Genomic DNA, 27,733 nt, shown 5'->3' with positions numbered 1-27,733 from the left:
GTAAATGAGCTACATCACACTTATGATTTAATCATCCAAAAGCCCTGCAGATGAGTCTGTGAGACTCTTGGGGGACATCTGGATCCAAACCATAACAATCTTGAATTTGGTGTTTCAGTCATCTTGTAGGGTCTCAGAGAGACCAAAACAAAGGACATTGGTGGAAGCTCATCATTAAACTAATATTTCTTATGTCCTGCCACACCTTGGACACTGCTACTAGTTGCATTTTTAATGGTGAAAAAGTGCATGATACCTTTTTCTCCTTGATTTAGTCTAATGGAAGTAATTATGGGAGAAAAAGAGACAGGTACAAAACAAGGCCACTCAGTGTTGTACAGCAGGAAGGTCCTGATGAGTTACTATAATGAGAGTACTTTGTCACCAAAGAAAAGGAGCTTTTGGAAAAAAGGGAGGAGGGAGACTCAGAAGGACCAATATAAACTATTGTCTGCTTTATTTATTTTTTCTAGTGCCACCACAGTTGCCTGGGATGTATGCACCAAGTACTATTGCTTAAAAACACTGTTTTCCATTTTGTTATGGCAAAATTCTCTATTTTCAGAAGCTCAGAGAAAATGATTTGAAATACCATGAAATGACAATAAAGACATGCCTTAAACTCCATGCCTCAATCTCACTGATTGCAAACAGGAGGAATATTTACTGGAACAGAAATGAGAATTTCTATTTCTTGTATAGTCTTTTTTTGTGTGGACCCTGTGAGTTTTTTATTAAATAATGGACATTGAAATAAATTGCTTTCATCTCTTGAAGGCTTCTTTCTTTCTTCAATCATTTTAACTTTCCTCTCCTCTTTGAGTATTCATATAGATGACTTTGAAAAACTGACCGGAAAGGAATAGTAAACATATTCGGTAAAGCAACTGATTGTTACTATGGCAACATCGAATGTGTTTGACATTTCCATTATTCTCTGTTGCTATAGTAATGAAACCCTGGATTCTAACACTATTTCCAAATTCTATTAAAATAAAGCCCTTCTCATCCCCAAGCCAGAGGAAGGGCCAGTACTATTAATGTACAAGACATATTAGTATGCTTTCCAACACTGAGAAACTGATGACATGAGAAACATTTTGCTACATTTCAATCAAACTCAAAATAGCTAAAAAGTGAAAAAAAGGGAAAAGCTCAGAAGGTAGAATAAAAAGTTTTGTTATTAAAACCAGCCTTTTGTGTTTAATATATGTAAAATAGCCTTAATTTATGAAATTAAAGTCACTAAAATTTAACATCCAATCTTAATGCACTAAAATATAATTTTTGTTCTATTTTAGGTCAAAATATGGTAAAAAGAAGGGCAACAAAAATAAATAAATAAATTACTTGGGGTTCTAGGAGCTTTTTGTACTCAAAAATTATATGATCTACTCATCCACTTTCAAATTTATGATGGAACAAGAACAGTTTTATGTTACTTGTTATAAGTAACAGAAGAGGCATGCTTTGGTTACACATGTTTTAATTAATGGATGAAAATATGATTTGAAAGTAAAGTGAGGGACAGAGTAGTAAGAATGCATTTTAAAGGAAAAAAGGGATATTAGAAAGAAAAATGAGTTGCAATGGGATTGGGAGTAGTATGGAAGAAAGAACCCAAAATATGGAAAGATCGACAGAGACCTAAATAGAGACAGAGCCAAAAATCCCGAGAGGGCTGTTTTATAAGAACTACAGCAGGTACTATAGAGTAATTGACATAATATTAAATTATTTGGTCTACTAAGAGAAATATAAATTGCTAAAGACTTCTGAAAGTTCATTCATCTCTAAAATAATTTAGAAAAATTGTTTCTTGCTTGGAAAGGATACATACCTAATGGTTAAATGAAGCATAAGGGCTGAAATCAGGAATGTCTATGTTAGTCCCCCTATTTCATTGTTATATGATCTTGAGTAAATCTAAATTTTCTGAACCTGTTTCCTTTTGCATAAAATGATGATGTGTCTTAAATTCATGCCTCAATTTCCTTAACTATAAATCCCTTAAAAATGGTAATATATGCAACGTATTTAGCAAATTGTCTTGTATGTATGTAAGTATTCATTAAATGTAGCTGTTGCTATTTTATTTTCTAGCCAGGAATTATGGGAGTGACAGGAAGTGGGCATATTTTTGTCTTTTGTTTCTAAAGTCATGAAGTATGCAACTATTCAAATAATTAGATATAGAAGAAAATGCCATTTAAAGTGGCACAACATAGCTTTTAGAAGTGGAACACATTATCTGAAGAAAACACAGAGCAAGAGCATGAGGTCTCAGGTTGATCGCTGATTAGTGATGTTAAATAAGCCAAATATTAGGGCTGGGGATTCAGCTCAGTGGTGCTGCTGCCTGCCTCGCAAGCACAAGGTCCTGAGTTCAATCTTTGGTACCACAAAAAAAAAAGAAAAAAAAGCCAAAATAACTCTAGACCCACTTCCTCTTTTGTGAAATTGGGATAAAGTGATAATATCTTTAGAACAGAAATAAAACCTTATAAATAAAACTAAGATAATAAAATAATCTAATTTATTTTATTATGTAAAAAATATTTTGAAAAATGATTAATCACAAGTATAGTCCATATCCAACTTTTCTTAACTATAACTTAAATCGGGATTTTTCTCTTTTTTTAGGGGGGTGGAACTGGGGCTTGAACTCAGGACATTGTACTTGCAAGGCAGGTGGGTGCCACTGAGCTACGTCCCTGGCCCTTAAATCTGGATCTTAATATCTTAGACTTATAAACAGTGTTCTAATTTTTTCAGCCTGTTAAAATAAAAAGACAATAAGACTGGGTGGCTTAAATTACCAACACTTATTTCTCCACAATTCTAAACTGGAAAGTTCAAGATCAAGGTGCTAGTAGATATAGCTTCTGAGGAGGTTCACAGACAGCTAGCTGGTTTGTGGGTCCTTGCATGGTGGAAGGGATGAGGGAGCACTCTGAATTCTTTTATAAGCACACTCATGACTAATCCCACTCATGACTGTTCCACCTAATCACCTCCCTAAGGCCCAAAGTCTAAATACCATTATCTTGGGGGTTAGAGTTTCAACATATAAACTTCAAGTGTGTGGAGGGACACAAACTTTTAATCTACAATAACAAATATAATGTGTTCTGGGTCTTATAAAATGCTTTTCCCCCAAGTTTTACTATGTTCCTTTTGCCTTTCTTCTTCAAAAAAGCATTTCTACACATTGCTTCTCTAGTTGAACAACCACAAAGACTTGCCAAGAATCATAGTTCTTGCCTTAAAACAATGTAAATAAATTGAGTAACCACAGGTAAGCTTTCTAAGTAAACTCAGGATCCTGTTTATAAGTGTATTATTGTTATTGATCACAACCCTTTTTACTTCGCATAGACAAAGAATTAGGATAAGATAAAAATCAAGAATTTTGTCTATAGACAATACGTGCTATGGTGTTTAGCAGTTATTCCATGGAAATGGCTAAAGAAGTGGAGTAAAAGCAAGGGGCAAGAAGGGATAAGATAACTTTCATTTGGCTGGTAAGCCATAGATTCATTCACTAAGACTACTATTCGAGCAATTATATGATCATTATCCATTCTACAACTTAAAATCTAAATTGACTTGCTGATAAACAGTAAAAGCAAGATCTGTGCTACATGCTGGGGATAAAATAAATAATATTTTTGCCTTTGAGCTTTCAGTACACTCAAAAAAATAGGAAAAAAGATGATGTACTGTGTGTGTGTGTGTGTGTGTGTGTGTGGTGGGGTTATTCAGAAAAATTCCCACAATCTGCGAATGCTGCGGTTAATTGAGGGAAGGATAGAGTTCATGATATTAAAGTAAAAGTTTCTTAATATTACATTTTCTAGACCTTATCTGTATTACTGAGTGAACAAACAGATTCAAGTGACTGACAGACTCCGGAAAAAGGAGAAAGAGAAAGTGGTTATAATGGAAATGAATAGTTCTCTAACTTTTTCATACACACCTAAAAATCACCACAAACAATATCCCAAATTATAAAATACAAGCCTCTATATTTTTCCTAAAGCAATGAGTTTCTTTTGTTTTACTTAGGCAAAAGTATAGACATGCTGCTTTTTCGCAGTCATGAAATCTGTAAAAACTAAACGTCAATACATTTCAAAAAGCCTACTTCATAAGTACTTCCTATTTTTTGTTGGGAAGTTCTGGGAATATAGAGAAAGGATTCACCATTCACCCAGAATATTTCATTTTTATTTACCAAATCTTCTTGCTAAGCTATGACTGTATGCACTATGTTAGACCACACCCATCTTGAGCATCCTGTTTTACCTGGCAAATCTATACTGCATTACAACTTGGAAGTAGTGGTAAGATAAAAGGAAAGGAAAAGTTCCTTCAGAAAAAATTTCTAAAGTGAATCTTGGCCAAAGCCGGGAAGAGGCTGGTGAAACAAACCCCTTTCTGGATTGAAACATAGCAAAGCAAACCGAGTTCCAGCAACTGAAAGAAGGAAAGAAATTGGGGTAAGGAAGAAGGAAGGGAGGTATTGGTAGTGGGAGATGAAGCCTCAGGGAAAAGCAGGAGCGCCTTGTCTTCCAGGACGTGGTAAGCCTTGTAAGGAGTTTGCACTTCATGGTAAAAAGAGTGAGATTCCACCAGAGAACTGTGAGGGGCCTGTTTTGGATACAGTTTGAAGAACGGACTGTAGAAGGGCAGACAGGACACTGAGTACTGATATAATACAGGACAGGTGATTACTGATATAATTCAGGCGAGAAATCAACACAGGCAGTGGGAAGACAAATGCATTAGTAACGCCTCAACTTGAGATGGCAGAGAATGAGGCAACTACGAAGAGGGCTAGAGGAGGACTGAGGAGGAAAAATACAACAGCACACATTAGAAGGAAAACTGAACAAAGAGTCAAAAAGTTAGTCTTTGAGAACTCAAGCATAAGAAGTGACTGCTGGATTTGACCAAAAGGAAGTCACCAGTGAGCTCTGGCAAAGGCCGTTTCAATGGAATGTTTCAGGCCCAAAGAGGTCACGGTTGTCTGCGTAGAGGAAAATGCAGATCTAGGAACCCAGCGGGAGAAACAAAAGGGTCTCAATTCTTTTTTGCCCTTCTAATAATAGGTCGAGCATCTAGGAGAGATAGAGAAGAAGCGGCTAGTGCCCCAATCAGGAGGAATAGCGCAGCAAGCCGATCTCTAGGGACCAATCCGCTCCTATAGCCCACTTGACTGACAGAGCCGCGCGCCAAAGACGGAGCGCAGAGCGGGGAGCGGAATCACGAGGGGGCGGGATCCAGGGCACTAACCCGGAACCGTTTGGGACTCGATTCCCATTGTGAGGCCCTGGCCTGGGGCGGGATCTCAGCAGAATGGCAATACTATTCGGTCCAATGGATGAGCTGCATCAAATAAAAGGCAGCCTCTCTAGCCAATGGAGAGAGGGAGAAGTTGGTGGGCGGGGAATCAATGAAGCATCTCTTTTCTACCACCCCGAGGGGCGACCCTGTGGAGGTGCACCCGAGTCGCAGGTGAGCCTACTGTATTGGAGAAGGCGGCAAGGGGAGCTGTGGCCCCACGGAAATTGGGTGCCCTCGCAGCGTGGGCCGGTGTGCGTGGGGTCCTGGAGGGGTCAGCGGCAGGTGGTTGCCACCCTGCTGCCGAGATTGGCCCAGGTTTTGCAACGTAGCGGGACTACAGCTCTTGGGAGAAGGACCGCACTCGGATCCCTCCCGGCCAAGGAGGGTGAGGAGGGCCCAGGCCGCTAAAACAGGGCTGCAGAAGTTTCTGGGCACACAGTTGGGACTTTCGTTTAATATCTGGAGAGAGGGATTTCCCCTTCCAAGTTACCTGGAGCGTCCCCTGTGCCCGTGGCCTCGGGAATCCAGTCCCGGATTCTCCCCAGGATGGTACTGAGGGCGGGGCGAGAAGCGGCGGGGAGGGTGAGGGTTGCTTTGATAACTGGCTACCCTAAACTTTAGTTGTTTGCCTGTTACAAGTTTAGAGAACAGCATCCTATTCGGCAGGGAAGTGAATCTCCTGTAAGAATATAGAGGAGGGGAAAGGCACTCTTTAAAGTGGATTGGGGTGGGAGGGTTGAGGAAAGTTTGTTGATTTTTGATGCTTTCCTTCTCAAACTGCTTAATCAGTCTCTCTTCCTTAACTTAGACTTTACTGCCTATTTTTAAAATTCTGCCGTATCATGCAATATCTAGAAACTTACTTCCAATTAGTCCTTGTAAATAATCGTCCGGTTATGATAAGCAATTGGTGGTACATGATCTTCACAATGATTACGCGAGTGAAGTGCATATTATTCCCACTTTCAACCAGTAAAGAATGAGAATTTAGGAAATGGCTGTTCTCTGTGATTGACATTGGAGATCTCTAAGTTTTAGATTTAGGGACTGCAGCTATTCAATTTCCTGCTGCAAAGTCAGGGATGGCAACTAATAAAAAAGACGTAGTATTTGACTTCTTTATACATTTTATCGGGTATTTTTATAACCGCAGCACTTTTTGCCTTGCATATTGTAGGAGATTAGTAAATGTATTTTGAGGAAATTGTTGGGAGTAGATGATAGAAAATCCAAGCTTTTGTTACAAGGGTACAAAAATATAAAGGCAATGACAGTAAGATTAGGATTCCTGAAAACATAATTTTTATGTGTTTAAACATAACTACCAGATTATAACACCTCAGCAAGCACTAATCTTAGCACTTTTGCACTTAAAAAGATTTCAGGCCAAGGGTTTCACACACTTAAGTCAAAATTGATAGGAAATCTAAGATGTGTTCCAATAGCAATTTTGGGGGAGTTTAAAGTGATCTAAAGTGTATTTTGTCAATAAAATATTTCATTAGCTTAGCATAGATCAATCAGGGAAAAAGGGAGATCATTTTGTAAGCTAGAAGTATGGAAAAATTAGTCCATGTAAATAGCAACAACTGCTGCCAACTTTTAAAAATATAGTCTATTGACTTGGGTAGGTTAAAAAGGACTTTCATTTCTCCCATGTACCAGTAAATTAATAGTTCATTTACTAACTCGATCTCAAATTCAAATTCAAAATCTGATGGTAGATATCAGCATAAAATAGGATTTTCTTAACAGTTTCAATCAGTTTATTGTATTATGTACTTATATTTATCATATATTACAGTTTATGTATTATAGTAACAGTGGCTTGTATGAAAGATGATGTGCTTGAATTTTAAAAATATGTGAGCTTTCACAGTTTATTTCACAATATTTATTTCAGGGCATTTTATTAACAAAGTATAAAGTCTTACTATTAAAGATTTGCGGACATTTGACCCCAATTTAATTTTCCAGCTTTAGTTCTTGGTACTTCTCCCTTTTGTTTCTGTCCCTCATTAGTCTGTTTCTTCAAGTTAAACATTAATTCCTGCTGAAAACCTTTTTTGTTCCATCAAAGATTTTTACTTCTGGACATCCTGAGTATTTTGTTAGGACTTCTTTACTGTACTCTTCAAATGTTAACATTAAATTATCCAGTAAAGAAATATTTCTTACTATGTCCAGATACTGTACTAAAAGTTAATAGATAGTAGCTGACATTTTTTGTAACTTTACTATATCTTAGTCCTTATAAACTTAATTGGATTATGTCTTTGAATCCTTGGGATATCATGAATGCTATTCTATTACTATGCCCATTTATAAATGGGAAACAAAAATAAAAGTTTAATTTGCTTGAGATCAGAGACCTAGGAAGTGGTGGAATTGGCATACAAGCCTAGGTAGTGTATGTTCACAACTTTTACTCCATTACTTTTTCACATGCATTTTTTTATATCTGTGCTTTACAGATTTCACTAGGTTGTAAATTATTTGATTGCAGGCTATATTCTTCTGGTCTCTGGTATAATGTTCTGTTATGTGTATTTTCCCAAAAATTAATTAGCTTTTTCTACAAGCCTTGTGGCAGATGAGGTCTTTCCTTATCAATCTCTGAAAGGAAATTTCTTAGCAGCTATAGCATTTGTACTCCTCCTTGCCTTTCTGTGCATATGTGAACAAATAGGTTTGTGGAGGTTGTTTTGTTTTGTTTTGTTTGTACCTGGGATTGAACTTGGGACCTTGTGCTCATGAGACGGGCTGCAGAACCACTGAGGTAAATCCCCAGCCCCCAAGTAGGTTTTTAATACTGCTTCGCTAGCAGGGTGGTTCTCAGTGTTAGCTGACAGAGAGCTTTTAAAACTCCTAATGTCTGGCCCTATAGCAAGACTGTTTTAGTTGGTCAGAGATAGGGTTTGGCTAGAGGTATTTTTACTTTTTGGTACTGGGGATCGAACTCGGGTCCTTGCGCTTGTGAGGCAGGCGGTGAAACCACTGAGTTAAATCCCCAGCCCCAAGAGGTATTTTAAAAAAACCTTTAGGTGACTTTTTTTGTTTATGAGGTTGAGTTTTACCCATACCCTCTCTTTGTCTCAAGTAATCCTCTTCCTTCAGTTTCCTGAGTAGCTGGTGCTGTAGACTCTTTATGTGATTTTGATGTCCTGTAGACTTACATTCTTCAATATACTAGCTACTGGGTACAGGTGCTCATGAGCTGGTGAAATGTGGCTAGTACAAAACGAGATGTGCTGTTAACTATAAAATACTCGATTTAAAAAACTTAATGGAAGAAATAAGAACGGGACTAATTTTTATATTAATTACAAATTATAATGATAATATAGAGATTATATAGTATTAAATAAAGATTGTTAAAAATTGGCACTTTAAAATTTTTACTTTCACTGTAGCTACTAGGAAATTTAAAATCGTGTGGATCACATAATATTTTTTTGGACAGTGTTCTAGCCTATTAATAGATTTGTGAGTAGTGGATTTGTAGGACTTGAAAAATATAATTTTCTATAATAAAAACCTCTCATAAATAGATAATTGTAATCACCTCAGTGTAAAATGTGCTTTGGGCTAACAAATAGGCATGTTCCTGAAGTAGAAATGATTGGTACACAGAATCCCTAGAAGCAGTGATTGGGGTGCCCAAGGTTGGTGATCCTGTTGCAGAGAATAGCATGTTGTGTCTCTGTGAACACTGATAGATGGCACCTCTGTGAATATACACACACAATTCGTTTTACTTGAATTAACTATAACATCCACACAGGAATGATGATGATATGGTAAGATGTATCCCTGCTCTAATATGACATTTATCGCATATATTCCATTTTGTGGCATAATATAGTTTATTTTTGTACAGTGCCGTATTAATGAATACTTGTATTTTCCCGTATTTTTTACCATGAAAATATGACAGTAGTTTTTTAAATGGTTCAAAAGCTGTTTATATTCTCTGAAACATTCTAAGTTTTGTGGAAACAGAAGTCATTTTGATCACATTGTAGGGATTTGATTTGATTTGATATGGAATTTAATGTCACTTTAATTGTCTATTCTACTTTTAAGACATCGAACCTCTGATTCTATTTTTAAAAAATGTCTTTCATAACCCATTTACCGTTGATAGATACTGCCTAAATAGCAATGACACCTGTTTACTGGAAAAAGTTTTTGTTGTTGTTGTTCATAATTTTGTCTAAGCTGTTAACTACTGCCTTCTGTGGCATGGTTGTAGGGTGAATAGTTATCTGATGTCTTTGTTTATTCTCATAAATTGATTTTTGTCTATGTTGACTTTTTTTAAAGAATATTCTTTGTGTGCCCATAGAAATTTCAGTTTTCCTAATTTAATCTTCAGTTATTTTCTGTTTCTATTTTTTTTTTTTACATCCCCTGATTACCATTTAATTTTGTGTTTTTGCCTCTTCCTATTTGTTAGGTGTATGTTATATATTGAAGATACTGTCTTTGGAGCAGGTGGTCTACCTTCTATATCCTCAGTGGTAGGCCAAATGGTGGAAGAAGAAAAAAAGCCAAGTTTTGATTTCAGTTGTTCCTTCAAGTATCCTGCAACACAGGATAGTAAGAAGAGATATATTGGTCCTGGTCCAATGATATAAAAGTCAATTGCTTCAGTTCTTTATATTGTTAGTTATAAACATGACACTTTCAGAGTATTTTTAGTTACCACTGGTGAAAAGCTGAATACTTGCCCATTCTCCTGGATAACTTGAATTACATCAGGACTATTAGACCAGAGTGCTAATTAAATGTGATCCTCAATAATTATAAGTATTATAGAATGTTTACCTAACTTGTTTAGCATCTGTTATTAAAATATTCCATTTAATTTTTTTAATTAGGTGCTAATTTGATATATGCAAAAACATTGTTACCATAATGTTTTAGAAAATCAGCCCCCTGTCCAATTGAAAGAAATCCTAATTTGTAGCATTTTCCATGCTATAATTTTCAAAGCTGTGGTATAAATACCGCCATCTCGGCCCATTTTTAGCTTCCTACCTGACATCTCTGAAGGTGGAATTGAAGAGATGTGTATTTGACATTTGTGAACTCTCAGGAGTAGGCTTTGTAATGTAGCATATATGTAAAGCATTATAAAGCATTATAAAGACCCATAGACCTACCATATAGCTTAACTACAACAGTACTGGTATTATTGTGACCTTTCTGTTCCTCTTTATTAAAATTATTTAGATTTTGTCTTTAATAATCGCAGATACTTGACAGTGCTTAGTGTGCACCAGGAAATATTTTCCATATTGTACTAAATACTTTATTCGTTTTAGAGAGGTTAAGTAATTAAGGCCACATAATTAGAAAGTAGCAGATCCAAGGCCCTTATTTGGGGAGTCTGACTCCAGAGTCTGCTCATAACCTTTATACACATTGCCTCTTAATAATGTTTTAATTTATAAATACCTTTACTTATATATTTTTTTACTTATATTCTTTTGATAGAAGATAAATCCGTATGTTAATATCAACCTCAATGTCACTGATGACACATTCTGATTTAGTGGATTTCAATTTATCATTAAATGTCTTTTCAGATATTTTGAAACTGTAATTTAAAAATAGTTTGTTGGCAGTCCTTGTTTTTGCATACTGTGTTCTTTTTGTGTGTGTTTTGTGAAATTAATTGTTTTTGAGAGTTCATTTTCTGCTCTTTAGAATTTTTTAGTTCTCTGTGACCTTGATTTCAATAGAAAGTGGCTGTCCTGAAGATAGTTATTCCACATGAGTGAGTAGAAACAAAAAGATGTGGTGCCGGGCATATTTTTTGTGATATTATTAGATACATACAAAGTCAGTTGAATTAAGGGTACTGGGAACTAGAAAAGACAAAAGAATAAAACTTTACTGAAATAGTAATAAAAATACTGTTATTAAAGTTTCAAAATAAGGAATTAGCTTCCACTTTTAACTATAAAAGAGAAGGCTCAAACAATAATAGAAAAGACGTGTATTTTTCTGGTTAAATTTACCCTTGCTTATTTGCTATATTTTTACCTCATAGGAGATACTGTTTGTATTGTGAATTGTCAAATAATGATTTTTGACCATAATATAAATTTTAAATTGGCAGACATTGTGCCAAAAGGTAAACCGAGATACAATAGCATTTTAAACATTTTGAGGAAACAGAGATTCGTGAATTGGGCTGCTCTAAAAACCAGACATATTTCATCAGAGATTCTGCTGAAGGAATGCAAGGAGAAGGCTTTTATAGGATGAAGATGGAAGTAAAACAAAGAAAATATTTTATGGGTTATTTGCCTTATTTGGTTTAGCCTGTGGAAAAGTTCCTCATTATATAACTATAAATTCGTGGGCTGCTTCTGATTGGTTGGCCTTATATTTCATTTTTCATATATATGGTACTGACAAGAAATAGTCCAAGTAATTTTGTTTATACTTGTAAATCAGAGTTAAGGTAACTTAGGAAGTCTAACTGGCTGTGTCTGTTAGGTATTCTTCAGGCCTGGTCCCCGTTTTAATTTACTTTACACATGATAGGAGAAATGCAACTGGTTAAAGCTTTGAGTTTTTCTGCCTATATAAAAAATTGTATCTGAATTTTCCACGTAGATAATAATCTACTCCTTTTGAAAATCTACTAAATGGTATCTCAAAACTTACCTTAACGTATTTCTGGTTTAGCTAGCACAGGCTGCTAATAAAGTTGAAGTATATATGACATAAGGGAAACTGAGTATAAGTCCTGTCATTTAGCCATGTGCAAATTAACCCCTCAATCTTGTTTTATAAATAAAAATGCTGATATTTGTATTACAGTAGTTGGATGGAGATTAAATCAGAGGACCTGGAATTTTATGGATACTTGGTATTTTTTCTTCATACTGCCCAAAAAAGTTTATGGTAAATAGTGATGGAGCTGGAAAGGATTTTAGTAATCTCATCCCATCCTCTCATTTTGTAGGCTGTAGTCTGTAGCAATGATCACTGAGGGAATTTGAAATTGGAGAACATGCATATACATTTCTTATTCTTTCTAAGCCCTTGTTTCCTATTACATACCTTTGAAACCTGTTTTCCAAGTAAAAGATTTTCTAATTTCTTTTCCACTTTTCTCCTGAACCAGTATTTATAAAGCAGTATTTGCTCTAGTACTATATGAGATATTGCACCTTTTCTGCCTCTAGGAGAAAAATGAGTTCCTGACACAGAACTCAACAGATGTTCCCAGACTGCATCATTCCATACTACAAGAGCTACATAGTAGAAAAAACATTTCCCCTCAATGAGGATTTTGGATGTGCTTTATACAGTGTTCTACCACTAGCTGCACTTGTGTAAGATTTGACTGTAAGCAAGAGTCAGGGTTGTGAAGCATTCATTTTACTGATGTGGGTCTTGTACAGAAATTCTCTAACTTTTAGATGCATTACGGTCACCTAGAGGGCATATTGAAACACAGATTGCTGCTTACCACCTCTACAGTTGCAGATTCAATTAGTCAGGTGTGGGGTGTATCTGGTAAGTTTCTGATTAACGACCCTACAGCACATCATCTGGAAATTGGAGAAACATTCTGTCTTGCATCTAAAATAACTTACAAGAGGATCTTTCCCACCCTGAATTCATACTAAAATTTTACCGCATGTGTGTTTTTAAATTTATTACACAGAGACTGAAAATACAGTATACCTGGTTATGTGCCATCTTCACCATTTTCAACTCTGCAGTTAAAGTTGCCCAGAATATTATGAAGTACTACTGAGAAAACCTCCAAAGAAAAGTGAATAATGAAATGCATTAATGAACACACTGCTCAATGTGCTTTTGTTTCATGTTAGGGGCTTTTGTTTGGCTGGCTTGCGGGTGGGAAGAATGTGGTACACCTTGAGGGACAGTTACAATGGTAAACCGAGAACTGTGTATGCTGCAGAATGTTGAGGAATTGACATTTTTGCTTTTTTTGTTTTGATTTGATTAGTAATGTTTCTTTGATTCATTAGGCAGGATGACTATGGGAAATCCTTGCCATTTTTATACTACTGCTTTAATTTTGTTGTATCTTTAAAATAGTTTCATTGTTTCAAGAAATTTTATTCTAAGATTAGAGTTTTTTATTGGTTTAACCTAAAAATGAGTTTTAATTTACGAAGTAGTATATAGTTAATTGTTATTTTTTTTTAACACATTATGTCAGACTGATTTCTGAGTTTTACTGCTTTTTCAGCTCAGCCCTCTAGTTTTCCTCTAGGCTTTTTTTTTTGTCTTTGGCATGTCAAAGTCACGGCCATTTTAGCAGATCAACTCACTCATTCAACATATATTTATCATGTGCTTGCCATGTGCCAGAAACTCTGCTGGGCTCTGAGGAGGTAATGGTGAGCAGAAACATTCCTGCCAGGTTGGGAAGAATAGGCCAAGAAGGGAGCTGTCCATTTTGTGGGCAGAGGGAAGAGTGTGAGCAGAGGCCCTGAACAGGTAAGGAGCTTGACAGGCACAGGTGCCTGAAAGCAGGCTGGAGTTGGTGGAGGAAACAGAGTAAATTCATGGGGCGAGCTGGAGCAATAGGGAGTGGGTCAGGAGTGCAACTAGTTAGAATCCATTTCAGCATCTCACATGAGAGAAAGGGTAGCTCATGGACCATGGTGATCCTGGCAAAGAGAAGTAGACAATCTCAGTCCATATTTGAAGGATTTTTGATGTTGTTTGTTTTTAAAAGTTATATAGCTTATTGGGTTGAATGTTACAGATGTGGCAGGTTGGTTGGTTGATTTTACTTTACTTTTTCCCTTTAGGAATTATCCAGCTTGCCTCCACTTCTAGATGAACAGAAAACCCAATGATTTGATCTAAGTGCCAACAGGGGATTGTCCTTGGTTTTTGTGCTGTTCAGCACTCCTCAAGTTTTTTTCACATCTTCTCTTATTGTAAAAACTGCATTTAAGTTTTGAAAAATGAAGCAGTTGAAAAGAAAAAGGAAAAGCAATTTTAGTGTTCAAGAAACTCAGACTCTTTTGAAAGAAATTACGAAAAGGAAAGAAGTCATTTTTTCCAAGCAGCTCAATACAACAATAAATGTGATGAAGCGAATGGCTTGGGAGGAGATTGCACAGTGTGTGAATGCTGTAGGGGAAGGAGAACAGAGAACAGGGACGGAAGTGAAAAGAAGGTACCTTGACTGGCGAGCACTTATGAAGAGAAAGAGGATGAAGGCGAACATTAAGCTGGTGGGTTCTGGATTTCCCCTTCCCACATCTGATTTAGATGATTCCCTCACTGAAGAGATAGATGAAAAGATTGGATTCCGAAATGATGCAAATTTTGACTGGCAGAATGTAGCAGATTTCAGGGATGCAGGTGGATCCTTAACAGAGGTCAAAGTGGAAGAGGAAGAAAGGGATCCCCAGAGTCCTGAAGTAAGTATTTGTCTCTGACAGTTTTTTTTTTCATTTTTAACTCTAAGGTGAGAGTTTAAAGTCCTTGAATAATAGAGAAATTCTCATATTTTCAAGCTTACTTAACAAGATTATTCTGTTTACATTAGTAAGGTGAGAAACCTTAATTATCTCAATTTTGTGTATTAGTGATACCAGGTAATTCAATGTAAATTGTTTTCACACTTCAAATTAAGTGGTTTTGTGTGTTCAAACAATACAGGAAATTATGTGTTTAAACAATAATAAATATTTGGACAAACCTAACAATTACTACGTGAAGTAGAAGTAAATACTGAAAATCACTTGTCTCTTTTCTCTTAGTTTGAGATTGAGGAAGAAGAAGAGATGTTGTCATCTGTGATACCAGATTCCAGGAGGGAAAATGAGCTTCCTGATTTCCCCCACATTGATGAGTTTTTCACACTTAATGCAACACCATCTAGATCTGCATACGATGATCCCCATTTGCTTGTAAGCATAGAGAAACAGAAACTAGAGTTGGAAAAACGACGACTGGATATTGAGGCTGAGAGACTGCAGGTAGAAAAGGAACGCCTGCAGATAGAGAAAGAAAGGCTGCGGCACTTGGACATGGAGCATGAACGGCTTCAGCTGGAGAAGGAGCGGCTACAGATTGAGAGAGAGAAGCTAAGGTTACAGATAGTCAGTTCTGAGAAACCGTCCTTGGAAAATGAACTTGGCCAAGGAGAAAAGTCCTTACTTCAGCCACAGGACATAGAAACAGAGAAGCTAAAACTTGAGCGAGAACGCTTGCAGCTGGAAAAAGATAGGCTGCAATTTTTGAAGTTCGAATCTGAGAAGCTGCAGATTGAAAAAGAACGCTTACAAGTGGAAAAAGAGAGACTTCGAATTCAGAAAGAGGGACACTTGCAGTAATTTTTTTTAGGTCTTAGTGAATGTTTATATAAACTAGATTTTTCTCATATCAGATGACATAAAGGTAGTTGCTGGCTTAGCAGTATTCTTTTCCTAATGTCAGTGTTTTCCATAGGTAAAGGTAGTTATATGTGGATAGCTGTATGCTTTAGTATATTGTATAAAAACTCTGTGCCCTAACATAAACAGAGAAGAGAATTATTGTGCTAGACTCCTCACATTAGTAATACTATATAGAGTCTTGTATTATCTGTGTACCCAGAGTTTACAATTATGTCTGTATAAAATTCTAGTCCAGTGGTTCTCAGTTGAGGTGATTTGGGCCACGGAAAGACATTTGGCAATGTGGAGATATTTTTGGTTGTCAAAACTGATGTGGGGAGGCAGATGGCTTCTGGCACCTAATGTGTAGAGGCTGGGGATGCTACTAGCCGACCTGCAATGCACAAGTCACCCCTCTTCACAGTAAAGAATTCCCCAACCCAAAATATCATTAGTATCAAGTTTGAGAAACCCCATCTTAGTCTAACTGTGCACCTCTATCACTATGTTGTATAGTTTTAGAATATTAAAACCTCACATACTTAAGTGGGTAGATTATAAAATGGCCAAAATCTTTTAGTTCGACTATGAAAATTATAATTTCAATCATGTACTCAAATCTTATGTAAGAGAATGGTAGAAGGTAGTAAAAATGGTAACCGTATAAAAATGGTACCAGTAGTCCATAAGCTTGAACCCAATGAATGGTTGGTTGACTTTTGAAATATAAAAGAATAGCTGTTTGGGAGTGGGAAGTGGGGGAGAATATACTTTGTATCAAATAATGATGATATTGGGACAATGATAATAGCTGTGTGTTAGGGATAGGAGAAGCACTTAGCACACACTATTTGACCAAATCTGTACAACAGTCTTGTATGTAGTATCTATTTCTGAATCTTAAGTTTAAAGTCACACAGTGAGTAAATTGCTGATGTTTTATATTGCAGCATATTTTGTCTTTGCTCTTCCCTGAGGAACAAAGTTTGTATCTTCAGTCCTTTTGGTATTTTGAGGCCAAGGGCAGGCTTACCTTGGTGATTTGCCTTCAATGTCCTGAAGGTGCTTTTTTTTTTCACAGTCCAGGTGATTCTGATAAAAATGGCTGCACAAGTTCACTTTGTGTTTTCTGATTTCCAGGGCTAATATGTAGCTTTAATACATCTCCTATTGACATACTACCTTGATTCTCTGTGTTTCTTGTTAATTTAAGAATGGCTTGAAATCATGTTGACATTTGAGTATGGGTATGCAAGAGAAAAATATACTTCTGCTTACCCTGATTTTGAAATAGTGTTATTTTTCTATAACTATAATAAATACTTCTACCATAGAAATAAATTTGCTTATACCATCTGTGTGATAGTTTATCATTTCAAGTGCTTCTCTGTGATCTAATACTAGAAGTTATGGAGCCTCAGAGAGAACCCTGTCATGGTGAATGTGGGCAGGGGCCTACAACTAGCTAGACTTTTGAGCTGCATACCTCACATGTGTTATTCATTTGCTCCTTAAAATAACCCTTGAGCTAAGTCCTGTCATTCCCACTTTTATAAGAAAGAAAACTGTCATATATATTTACTAAATGCCTGAAAAATACACTAATACTGACCCAAGATTGTAGGATAAGAAGAGTAGTAAAGAGGAGTAAGTATAATTACAAGTATTGTAGCTCTGCCATTTGATACTTAATGCATGTCTGTCAGCGTGCCCTTCCACTTGATTTCCTCCGTTATAAAATGAGCATAATGCTGACTTACTCTGCTAGTGCTCCATTGTTTCTTTTATTTAAAGAAAACAGTGTGTGTTAAGTATACAGAACATAATATGCTGCTCAAATGCAAAATGGTATTAGTGATTTCAGATCAATAGATTTTAGTTTCTTGGGGAAAGCATAAGGATAGCTAATTATTAATTTTGGATGAAGTATACTTGAGTTCTTGGAAGAAAAAAAAGAGTCTTCCAGAGCTTTGGTTATAAGCCTTGGGTTTCTTAATTCTGTCCAGTGCAGATAGGTTGTGTCATTTCAGTAGAGAGTTGCTGCCTTTCTTGTCAGCTCTTGCTGTGCCACAAACTATCAAAAATTTGATGGATGGAAATAACCACCTTTTATACTCAAAATTTTAGAAAACAATTAGGCTGAACTTAGCTGGATAAATGATCTTGGCTGGGTTTTTGTGGTCCACTCCAGGTTGGCAAGGTGATTCAGCTTCTGGAACTTAGTTGAATTTGGGTGGACAGTGAGGGTGAGCTCCCACAGCGTTGATGCCATGGTGTTGATCAAGCTTGGGCTTGGTCTCATACTGCCGGCAGAAGTCTAAGAGAGAAAGCAGAGGTGCTCAATATGTTTTGAGGCCTAGTCTTAAGAATAGTTACAAAATTGCACTCCTCTGCTGTATGGACCCTAAAATTAATTACAGGGCTAGACCAGAGTCAAAAGGTAGGGAATAGGTTCATTGCTTGATCAAAGGAACTGTGCAGTTTTGTAAAAAATAAAAATAAAAAAAACTGGGTGGATGAGGAATCAGGCTGTTGGAATCAATCTACAACAGCTCCATTCTGATTGGCCTGGGATACTTCTGACTTTATCAGTGTCCCTGGAACCCCATTTGACTTAGCATTTGTTCTTGACAAAAACGAGACTGAATTAACATCTTAGTTAAAAGAAGTACCTTCCCATCCTTTTTGTGTGAAGGTGCTGATTTACAAGAAAGTGTCATAAATTTACGGAAGAAGAAAGTGTTCTCTTGGGCTTTAGATGTTAAACACTGTAATCTTTGTAACTGAGGAGAATTCTTGCTTCTCTTCTTTAATTTTCTTTTCTTTTCTTTTTTTTTTTTTTTTTTGGTACTGGGGATCTAACTCTGGACTTTGCACTTGCCAGGCAGGTGCAGTGCCACTGAGCTACATCCCCTGTCTAGTCCTTCATTTTCTATCTGATTTGTTCATTTTATATTACTTTGTTTCTCTCTCTCTCTTCATTAGTCTACCTCTTCACGCTTCATCACCTCTCTGAATATAAAGCAGATCTTAGTGCTTTGAGAATAGAGTTAATAGCTGCCTTTACCTATTTCTGCCCTTAACATTTTTTGTTTTGAACCCCAAATGATTTTTACTATGTTACAGTACATTGACATTATATTTTTGCAAAAGTAAATATAATTTTTTTATTTTAAATTTTAACTTGTTTTCAAATCTAAAGCTATAACTTCTAAAGCTGCCAGAGTTCTAATACACTATTTCCTTTCTCAACATCTAACTTCTTTTTGACATGCTAATCCTTTATGTTTGTACCAGCCAATGTTTTGCATAGTGCCTTCATTAAAATCCAGGTGAAAATTGTCAAATGTATCTCTGAAAATCTCTGTCCCAATGCAAATCAAAAGAGATTGAGACTATATATAAATGGAAGACAGCTAAGAATATATCTTCTCAGAAAAAAAATTAGGTATGTTGGTTGCTTAAATCTCGGAAGATTAATTTACCACTGTAGATTGAAGCCAACAGATTATACTTTTTAATTTAAGGCTAGGGTGAAAGAAGAAATGATAATAATTTCAAAACTTGAATTCTGAAGTATTTCCAGAGATTAAGAATTTTCAATAATTTTCATCAGGGTGTATCCCTTAATATTTAGCATTTATTTTAGTAATTTTCATCGGGGTATATCCCTTAATATTTAGCATTTATTTTTCTGATGTGATCTATTTTTTAAAAATTTTAGTAAGTTGAAATAAAAAATTCCTTGTCATTTCTTTTCAAATTTGAATCTCCAGTTTCAACAGTTGAACTGTACTGTAAACCTGAATATTCAATTGTTACAAGCATCTCCCCCTGTGTATTTTGCTGTTTTGTCAAGCATGTGATACATGCCAGCTCTAAACTCATTAGCTACTTCCTTTTGTAAATCCTTTTCCCCTGCAGTGGCTCCATTTGTTCCAGGTTGTTTGGAAATTTTAAAAGTGTCTTCAAATCCTTTGCCTTATTTTGCCCAAATTGTTGACTAAGGTCTATCTTGGCTTCTGGTGATGCTTCAGATTAGTTTCCTCCAAGTTCTCATGTAACCCGTAGCACAGGGGACTCTGCTGCTTGGATCCAGCCCTCTCCTCTAGTTCCTTGTCGTCCTTGTATGACACTTTCAGCATAGATTTTCCTAAATATTGTCTTTTAATGTCCATGAAGTAGTGGAAGACCAGAGCTCAGGGAAGACCACAGATCTGTTTCCAGCTCTGCTTCAGCGGCGTGATGTGTGACAGTCTCTGAGCCTCAGTGTTCTTGTCTGTTCACATCTAGTGCATGTGCGCTGCCTGACCTTACCATGTTTGGAATAGTAACATATGAGAATGCAATTTAAAATCAGACAGCATCTAAAGGTATTACAAATTTGTCTTTCCTAGTCTGGTTCTCTTTTGTATCAAATATGAAGTCTGCAAGTGTCCTAGTGATATAGGGAAAATAGCTTTAACTCCCAAATCTACTAGATATCTAAAACATGAGTTTGTGTTCTCTATAATTGAAGAATGAATTCTAGGAACAATGAAGGTTAAAAGTAGGAAAATATAGTCAGACAAAAATAGCTTCTGTCTAAGACAGAAGGGGGACTGGAAAGTGGGTTGCCCTCCACTGCTTCTCAAAGGTGTTTATTACAGCAACGTCATGAGGTGAGGCAGGTACAAAGTGGGACAAAACTATAAGACCCAATGGAAAATTACAAGGTGGCCATGAGGTGGGACAAAACACAACCAACCAATAAGATTATAAGTACAGGGACTCAGGTAATATTGATGAAATGGGGATCAAATGGGAAAACAAGTCACATACAAGGAATTTGCCATTTAGAATATCAATCACTGTTATGTATCTCTAGGAGAAGTAGTACCTCTTCTTTTTATAATGCTAACCAGTGCATGTGCCTCAATTAATTGTTCTCCATGTTGGCTTCTGGAGGGCTGGCACCTTGAGGACTGGGGCCTTAAGGGCTGGTGCCTTGAAGGGGCCCCTGTCTAACTGCCTACAAGATATCTAATTAACTTACCTATCTACAATACTAGCTTACTCTAAGATTTCCTCATGCTAGGTATACTTGTCAAGCTGCTCTCCAAATATACCATGCATTTGCATTTTTCTTATCTTTTCCTGATTGTGTTACTTTCATATTTTACCTTTCTTTTTTCTATCCCGAAGTGAAAATCAGAAGAAAAAATTTCAGATCCATGCACTTTATCATTTCTACCATTGTTTGCTATTATTTAAAGATAGTAAAATGAATATCACTGAATAAAATTGGAATATTTTATCATATAAAAGTATATCATTATATCTTCCAAAGTTTCTTTGAGGATTCTTGAAGTAACAATGTTAAAGCCAACACCAGTCTGCTCAGCTTGTTATTCATTCCAGTGTTGTCTAAGAAACACTCTCCTACCATAGCCACTGGCTGGTGATAACAGCCATGTGCTGTGTGACTGCGCCTCTGGCTATGCTGTATACAAGGTGTGACTGAAAACTATGGTGAATGTTTAAAATTTTTTTAAAGTTATTGTTAAAAACATATTGCTATTAATACCTCTCAAAATACTCCCCCTTGCTTTAGACACTCCACTGTTCTTGCCATTTTCTGAAGGAGTTCTGGAAGTCCTCTTTCATGAGTGTTTAGTTGTGCAATTGTGGCTGCTTCAGTGTCCTGAATTGATTCAAAACATTTACCTTTCCTAGTCAGCTTGGCTGTGGTGAAGAGCCAAAGGTCTCAAAATGCCAGGTCCAGTAAATAAGGTGAATGATGATACACTGTAATATTTTCTGAGCCTGCCTTTCTGTTGGATGGCACACAGCAGCAGCATTCATCTTATTTTTTTATCACACCTCATAAAGACACAAAACAAGACTTCTAAAACTGCTTCAGAAAGTGGCAAGAATGATGGGAATAAATATGTTCAAAGTGAGGGGAAATATTTTGAAGGGGATTATTGGCAATGAATCTTATTGTAATAAATTTTTTAAAAATTGAACATTCATCATATGTTTTTGTGGAGGATATGAGAAGTTCTCAGGCCCTCGGACAGCCTTGGGAAGACAGATTGTCCCCATGTCTGTGGCAGGCCCAGATAGAGAAGTTAAAGATAACTTCAGAAGTCTGTTTGTCGATCCCACAGTGTTTGTTCCACCGTGGTCCCTTGAGACTCTCAAATATTTGCTTGGTGTAAGACTAGATAAGAATAGCTAACTTTTTAGAAGCTTTAAGTAGCCAGGATGATTTAGATAAGATGCACTAAGATTAAAGGAGCATAGTTAAAGGAGATAGTTCTTTAGATGCTTTATGTACTGACAAATATAACTGGTGGTTAGTTGACTAACATTGTAAACTGTTAATGATTGATGTATCCTACAGAAAAATGTATAAAAGAAGAATATTACCAATAAACCTCGCCTTAACTCCAAGAGTTCTGGTCCCCCGTGCTCCTTCTTTTAATAAGTTTCCTCGGATACTGTCTTCAGGTTCCAGTCTCCCACTGAGGAGATCCCAACATGTTTTTATTGCACTTCATACTTGGACCAGGAATGGCCATGGCTTGACCTTGTGTTACCTGAGATAACTATTATTCACCAGATTCTCTTTCCTTAAAGATGATCTGTGTCCTGACCCACACCTCTTACTTTTGTTGATTTTGCAAATAAACAAGAGGACAGGGATTTTAATTCATATCTGCTCATTATGTACTCAGGTTTCCTCCTATAATACTCCAGGTCATTGCCTGGGTTTAAAGTCTTTCTATATCTCAAACTGTGAGTATTCACATTAAGTATTCAATCTGAAAAAAATAGTTATGATTATCAAAACATGATCCAAGGGGACCTGGGATACTTTCAATTTGCCGACAGTCCTTGGCATCATCTACATGGTGCTGGTTTTACAAGCATTGAGAATGTAAGGGTTAATGGAGTCAGAGGCAGCTTCTATCCAGATTTCAGAAGAGGGCCTTGGAGCTCAGGCTGTGTACCCCTGGGAGGGCAGTGCATAAAAGATAAGAGTGAAGCTGAAAGTGCAGTGGAGTCCCCAGGAAGTTGGAGAAACCAAAAGTGTGGAACATCTAAGGAAAGATACAAGGAGTCAGCAAAGCCAGCCTGAGATAGAAGCCATGAGGGCTACAACTCTGGTAATGCCATAGGAGCAGGGTAACCAAAGCCTTTTGGAATTCAAATCTTACCACAGCTTTTTTTGGGTGCTGGACATGTTAGCTACAAGATTTAATGTTTCACCTGCTAGTTTTTGGTCTTGCTTTGGTCCTCTATTCTGCTCTTGGACTTTTCCTTGTATCAGTCAGTACTTATTAGAAAAACAGATTTAGTGCAAGATATACCAATATATAAGACTTACAAGATTGGCTTACAATGGCCACTTGCAGAGTCAGATGTGGAAAAGTGCAAAAGGGCTCTCTGTGTGTTGGAGATCTGAAGAATACAGTTGAAGGTCTGGAGTGCCCATGGGAGTTCATGTCAGGAGGCCTAAGTGTCTGCAATAGAAGGCTGAGGAATCTGCACCAGAAGGCTGAAGGATTTGCACCAGAAGGCTAAAGAGTCTGCACTGGAAGCCACGAGATGATATCCAAACTGAAGATGAAGACTGGACCTTCACTGAAGAAACAGAAGAAGCCTTCCTTCTTCATTTCCCTTTTATACCATTCAGGCGTCAGCCTGTTTGTTGCTGTCACTCACACCCAGTAAATCACAGGAAATCTTCAGCAAATTCCTTTAGCCACACCCAGAACTACAGTGGATGCTTGAGTTACAAATAGCCTGACATAGGAACAACTTGGATTACAACTAGAATTTTAATTTTAATTTATGACCAAAGTCTTGAGTTATGACCTAAATGCAGGCCACCTGTGTTTCCAGATGGTCTCATATACACATTTAACACTTACAGAATTCTGGAAAGAACCTTACAACAACCTTTCCTGTTTGGGGTTAAATGAGAAATCCTGGGCCAGTGTCTCTCTAAGGACACTGAGATCTGTCTATAAATAGGAGAGAGACTTTGAAGTCTATGTAGAGCAGCCTGAGCCTTCAATTGACCAACTTGAGTTACAACCAGCCCTCGAAAACAAATTGAGTTTGTAAGTCAAGGGTCCACTGTATGCCGATACAACTTAGTTGGGCATTTCTTACTTAAGTTGACTCAACTTAACTTTCGCACTTCCTCTTCCTCTTTTTGGAATGAAATGTTTACCCTGTTCCATTGTATGTCAGAAGAGTTTAAGCTTCTTTTTGACTTCTACAGGGGCTCAAGGCTAAGAGTTTGCTTTGAGTCTTAGAGGAGACTTTGGACTTGGACTTTTCAACAGTGGTGGAACTGTTAAGAATTTGGGAACTCATAGAGATGGACTAAATGCATTCTGCGTAGAGATGCACATGAGTCTTTTGGGGGCCAGAGATGGAATGTTATGGTACAGATACAAAATGACCCCCAAAGCCTCATGAGTTTGGAAGGTAACTGGATTATGGGGGCATAAGAGCTGACTTCCTGTTGAAAGGTGAGGTCTAGTTGGAAGAGGCAGATCATAGCAAGTGTGACCTGGAAAGGTGTATCTCCCTTCCCCACTGCTCATTTTCTCTGCTTTGTGGAAACTATGGAGTAGCTTTTCCTTTGTTATGCTCCTCTGCCATACTGTTCTGTCCTGGAGCCAGCTGATCATGGACTATAACCATGAGATAAAATAAACCTCTTCCTTAAGTTGTGGATGTAAGGTATTGTCTGTCAGTGACAAGAAAGTTACTAAGACAACAGAGGTTGTTGGTTTGTTAGTACCAGGCTTATGGGAGAAACATGCTAGCATTTTCTGTTATGTTTGGCCAGGCTTGGTCTTCTTATGCAGTCAGTTTTCACCTTGGCTTCAGGACCTTCTGGAAGTAAAACAGTGGTCCATCTCTGGGGGGAGTTTTCTGCCTCTATTCAACATAGTAGCCCTCTGAATAATATTGGTATAGGCTCTTGAGCCCAGAACATTTTCTTGTACCTTAAAGAACATTTGATCTATAAGAATTTGCTTATATTTCATCTGATTTCTTCTTACCCACTGTGTTACTTCCAGTACAGCACCACTCCTACCCTGCTGTACAACTGTGAAACTTTGTGCATCCCCTTTCTCCTTGAAAGGGTTTATTTTTCTTTGGAATTCAATTTGCTTGGTTGTCATGAGAAGTTTTCTGATTTGCACAAGAAAAGTTATGATTTCATAGATTCTTTGGCTTTTGATCATGGTTAAGATGAAAGTGACTTTTTTAAAAAAACCTTTCCACTTCCCAGTTGGAAGCAGAATCCCAGGGGTATAGAGATGAAATAGATCAAGTTTTGTTTATTGAATTTCCCATGACAAGGTTCTGTGATAAACAGTTTATAAACATTCATTTTCAACTTCACAGCAACATAAAATTCTTGATGTTATTCCCATTTTACATATGAAACAGCAACTTTCCCTAAAGGCCAGAGAATAAGTGCCAGCACATGAATTCACACTTAATTTTGTCTGACTCTAAAGCACAAAATTGGTTCTTTCCACTAATCATTTTTCGCCCCTGGAACTAAAGAGCCTACCAGTATAAAACAGAGCAGTTTATAAAAATAATTATGTAATAGTGGTATAAATACTATTTTAAAAGTAAGCACAGGCTATAGGGTTATAAAAAAGGTTTCCAAACTGAGACCAATTAGGAATGTCTGCTTGAGGTTATAATTTCTAGAATACTTCATGATGGCAAATTGGGCATAAAAGGTTTGTACATATTTGGTTTTTAAAAAAATATCTTCCTTTATTTTTTCCCATACTATGCCTCCCTATAATGAAAATCAGAATTTGTTTTCCCTGCCTGTCATGTTGCTAGGTCAGAGGCCTGATAGATATTCCCTTCCTGGTTCAAGTTGGGAAGCAGTGACTTACAGAATCCTTTTCCTGAAAAGGTAATGGAGCCTGCTACAAGGCATCCTGTTTGCTGAGCCAGAAGAAACTGAAGTCCCAGCAGCAGTGTCAGTTGTTCAGTGTCCTTGCTGCAAAATCTGGAGCAAGGACACTGAGATATGTATATATCTCTACTGGTAGGTGAACATGCATTGAGGGAGATCAGCAACATTATTTGGGTATTGTTCCTAGCAGAACTTATTCCCCCACCCCACCCCAAGAAACTATTTAGTATCTATTCTGTCAACTGTCTAATTTCCATTAATGAATTTACTTTCTGCTTAACTGAATTAGGGTGGATTTTGTTGATTACAGTTGGGAACCCTATCTGAAACATCGGGCAACCAAATAGAGGAAATAATTGGCAGAATTGTTAAGGGAAAGAACTTGAAGCATTCCAGAAACCAAATTTGTGAATAATTTGGTGTTATTGTTGGGGAAAGTAGATAAGAAATGGTGGAGAAAGTAGATGAGATGTTCACGGGTCTCATCTAATGGACCTTGAGTTATCCTGGTGACAAGATTTAGGTTTTAGAAAATCACTGTGGCTGCTATGTAAGGAATGGGTTAAAGGGCAATGTAAACGAGATGAGGAGCAAGGAGACCTAGCAAGGGACAATTGTAGTAATAACAGTGAGAAATTATGAGTCCTTGAATTAAATAAGTCATGGATGGATGAAAAGCATGGAACAGAGTAGAGAGATATTTACTAGATAGCAGGAGTTGAAGATGTTAATTGCATGTGAAGATGATAAAAAAGGATTCTAGAATGATTCTCACGCTTATGATGTGGAAATAAGTGTCACTCACTGAAACTGGGATAAAAGAGGATGGGGAGATGCAGAATAAGAGAAGAGAGTTTGACATTTGGCAATTGAGAAGTCAAAAAGAGATAACTAGTAGATGATTGAGTATGTGGCACTACAGTGGGAGATAGAAATTTCTTTATTAATAATGTAAAAGTGGGCTGGGGATTTAGCTCACTGGTTTCTCCACCTGCCTCTCAAGCGCAAGGTTCCCGAGTTTGATCCCTGGTACCAAAAAAAAAAAAGTAAAAGTGACTGTAGACATTTTGGTGATAGTAAGATCAATCAGATGGAATATATCCTGTGAGAAAAGAAGGGGACAAAAGATGTAACTCTGAGTAGGCAGAAGTTTGGGAACATAAAATATACTGAGAAGTTATAAACAGAAAATTAGGGTGCTGGGGATTTAGCTCAGTGGTTTCGCCACCTGCTGCACAAGGGCAAGGACATGAGTTCGATCCCCGGTACCAAAAAAAAAAAAAAAAGAAAAGAAAATTAGGGAGAAAACAATAATTCATGCGAATATATAAGGATATAATTGGTTTAGTCCCATGTTGAAAATGTTTATTTAAAGTGGCTACAAGATAATTATTACTGACCTTGGGAAGAACATTTTGGCGAAGTGATGGAATGAAACAATGTGATTAAATAATGGATTCATAGTCACTATTTTTGTTAAGTAAGGTGTGAAAGCAAGGAGAGAAGCAGGTCATTAATGGAAGGAAGATGAGAAGATAAGCAATCAAAAGGTGGGCTGTATTTCTCTTGGCATGAGTGACTTACATAGCACAAAGGCAAAGATCAATGGGGAGTCAAGGAATTGTAAGCAAAGAGGTTAAATAAACCATCTGAACTGACCTTTAAATTGCTCAGGATGTTAATAAGACTTGGGGTGCCTTGGAATAATAATCAAATTCCAATGTCCTTGATGAATATGCAGCACTAACACGGGCTCAGTAGAGAAAATGTAGACTATTTTAATAGTATCTCTAGAAGACATACAATCCACAGCACAGGGGTTGTTATGTGTGATGGAAAAGATGTAAAGTTTTAGGATTGCCATCCCTTTTCATTCTAGGTTTGTGGTACATGGAGAGATGCTCTCAGAAGATGAACAGTGCTCTAGGGGAGACTGAGGATGTTGAGATTTCTTACTTTGTATTGAGAACAATAGGAGAATGATGACATGTTCAAGGGGAGAGGTTAACATCGGCAAGATGAATATGGA

At 37.0% G+C, this 27,733-nt stretch overlaps 1 protein-coding gene across 3 annotated transcripts; it reads left to right on the top strand.

Moving 5' to 3' along the window:
• Positions 1-5,370: 5,370 nt before the first annotated feature.
• Positions 5,371-17,102, top strand: Msantd4 (Myb/SANT DNA binding domain containing 4 with coiled-coils). 3 transcript variants are annotated; one of them, XM_004856486.4, is made up of 3 exons: positions 5,371-5,520; positions 14,166-14,786; positions 15,129-17,102. In XM_004856486.4, exons 2-3 carry the CDS (start codon positions 14,325-14,327, stop codon positions 15,702-15,704), a joined length of 1,038 nt encoding a protein of 345 aa, XP_004856543.2. In that variant the 5' UTR covers positions 5,371-5,520; positions 14,166-14,324; the 3' UTR covers positions 15,705-17,102. The 3 variants fall into 3 exon arrangements, with proteins under 3 accessions (XP_004856543.2, XP_021093472.2, XP_004856542.2); XM_021237813.2 differs by lacking the exon at positions 5,371-5,520 and adding an exon at positions 5,529-5,734; XM_004856485.4 differs by lacking the exon at positions 5,371-5,520 and adding an exon at positions 5,532-5,898.
• The last annotated feature ends 10,631 nt before the right edge of the window (positions 17,103-27,733 follow it).

The sequence above is a fragment of the Heterocephalus glaber genome, unplaced genomic scaffold (genome assembly GCF_053883595.1).
Source record: "Heterocephalus glaber isolate CG9 unplaced genomic scaffold, H.glaber_assembly_v1.0 deba00001429, whole genome shotgun sequence".
NCBI lineage: Eukaryota > Metazoa > Chordata > Mammalia > Rodentia > Bathyergidae > Heterocephalus > Heterocephalus glaber.
The sequence above is the reverse complement of the archived record's forward strand: the minus strand, read 5'-3'. Positions and strand labels throughout refer to the sequence as shown.

Coding starts and splice junctions, on each gene's coding strand:
- Msantd4 (XM_004856486.4), top strand. CDS start 14,325: ATGAAGCAGTTGAAAAGAAAAAGGAAAAGCAATTTTAGTGTTCAAGAA. Junction 14,787..15,128: donor GGGATCCCCAGAGTCCTGAA/GTAAGTATTTGT, acceptor CTTTTCTCTTAG/TTTGAGATTGAGGAAGAAGA.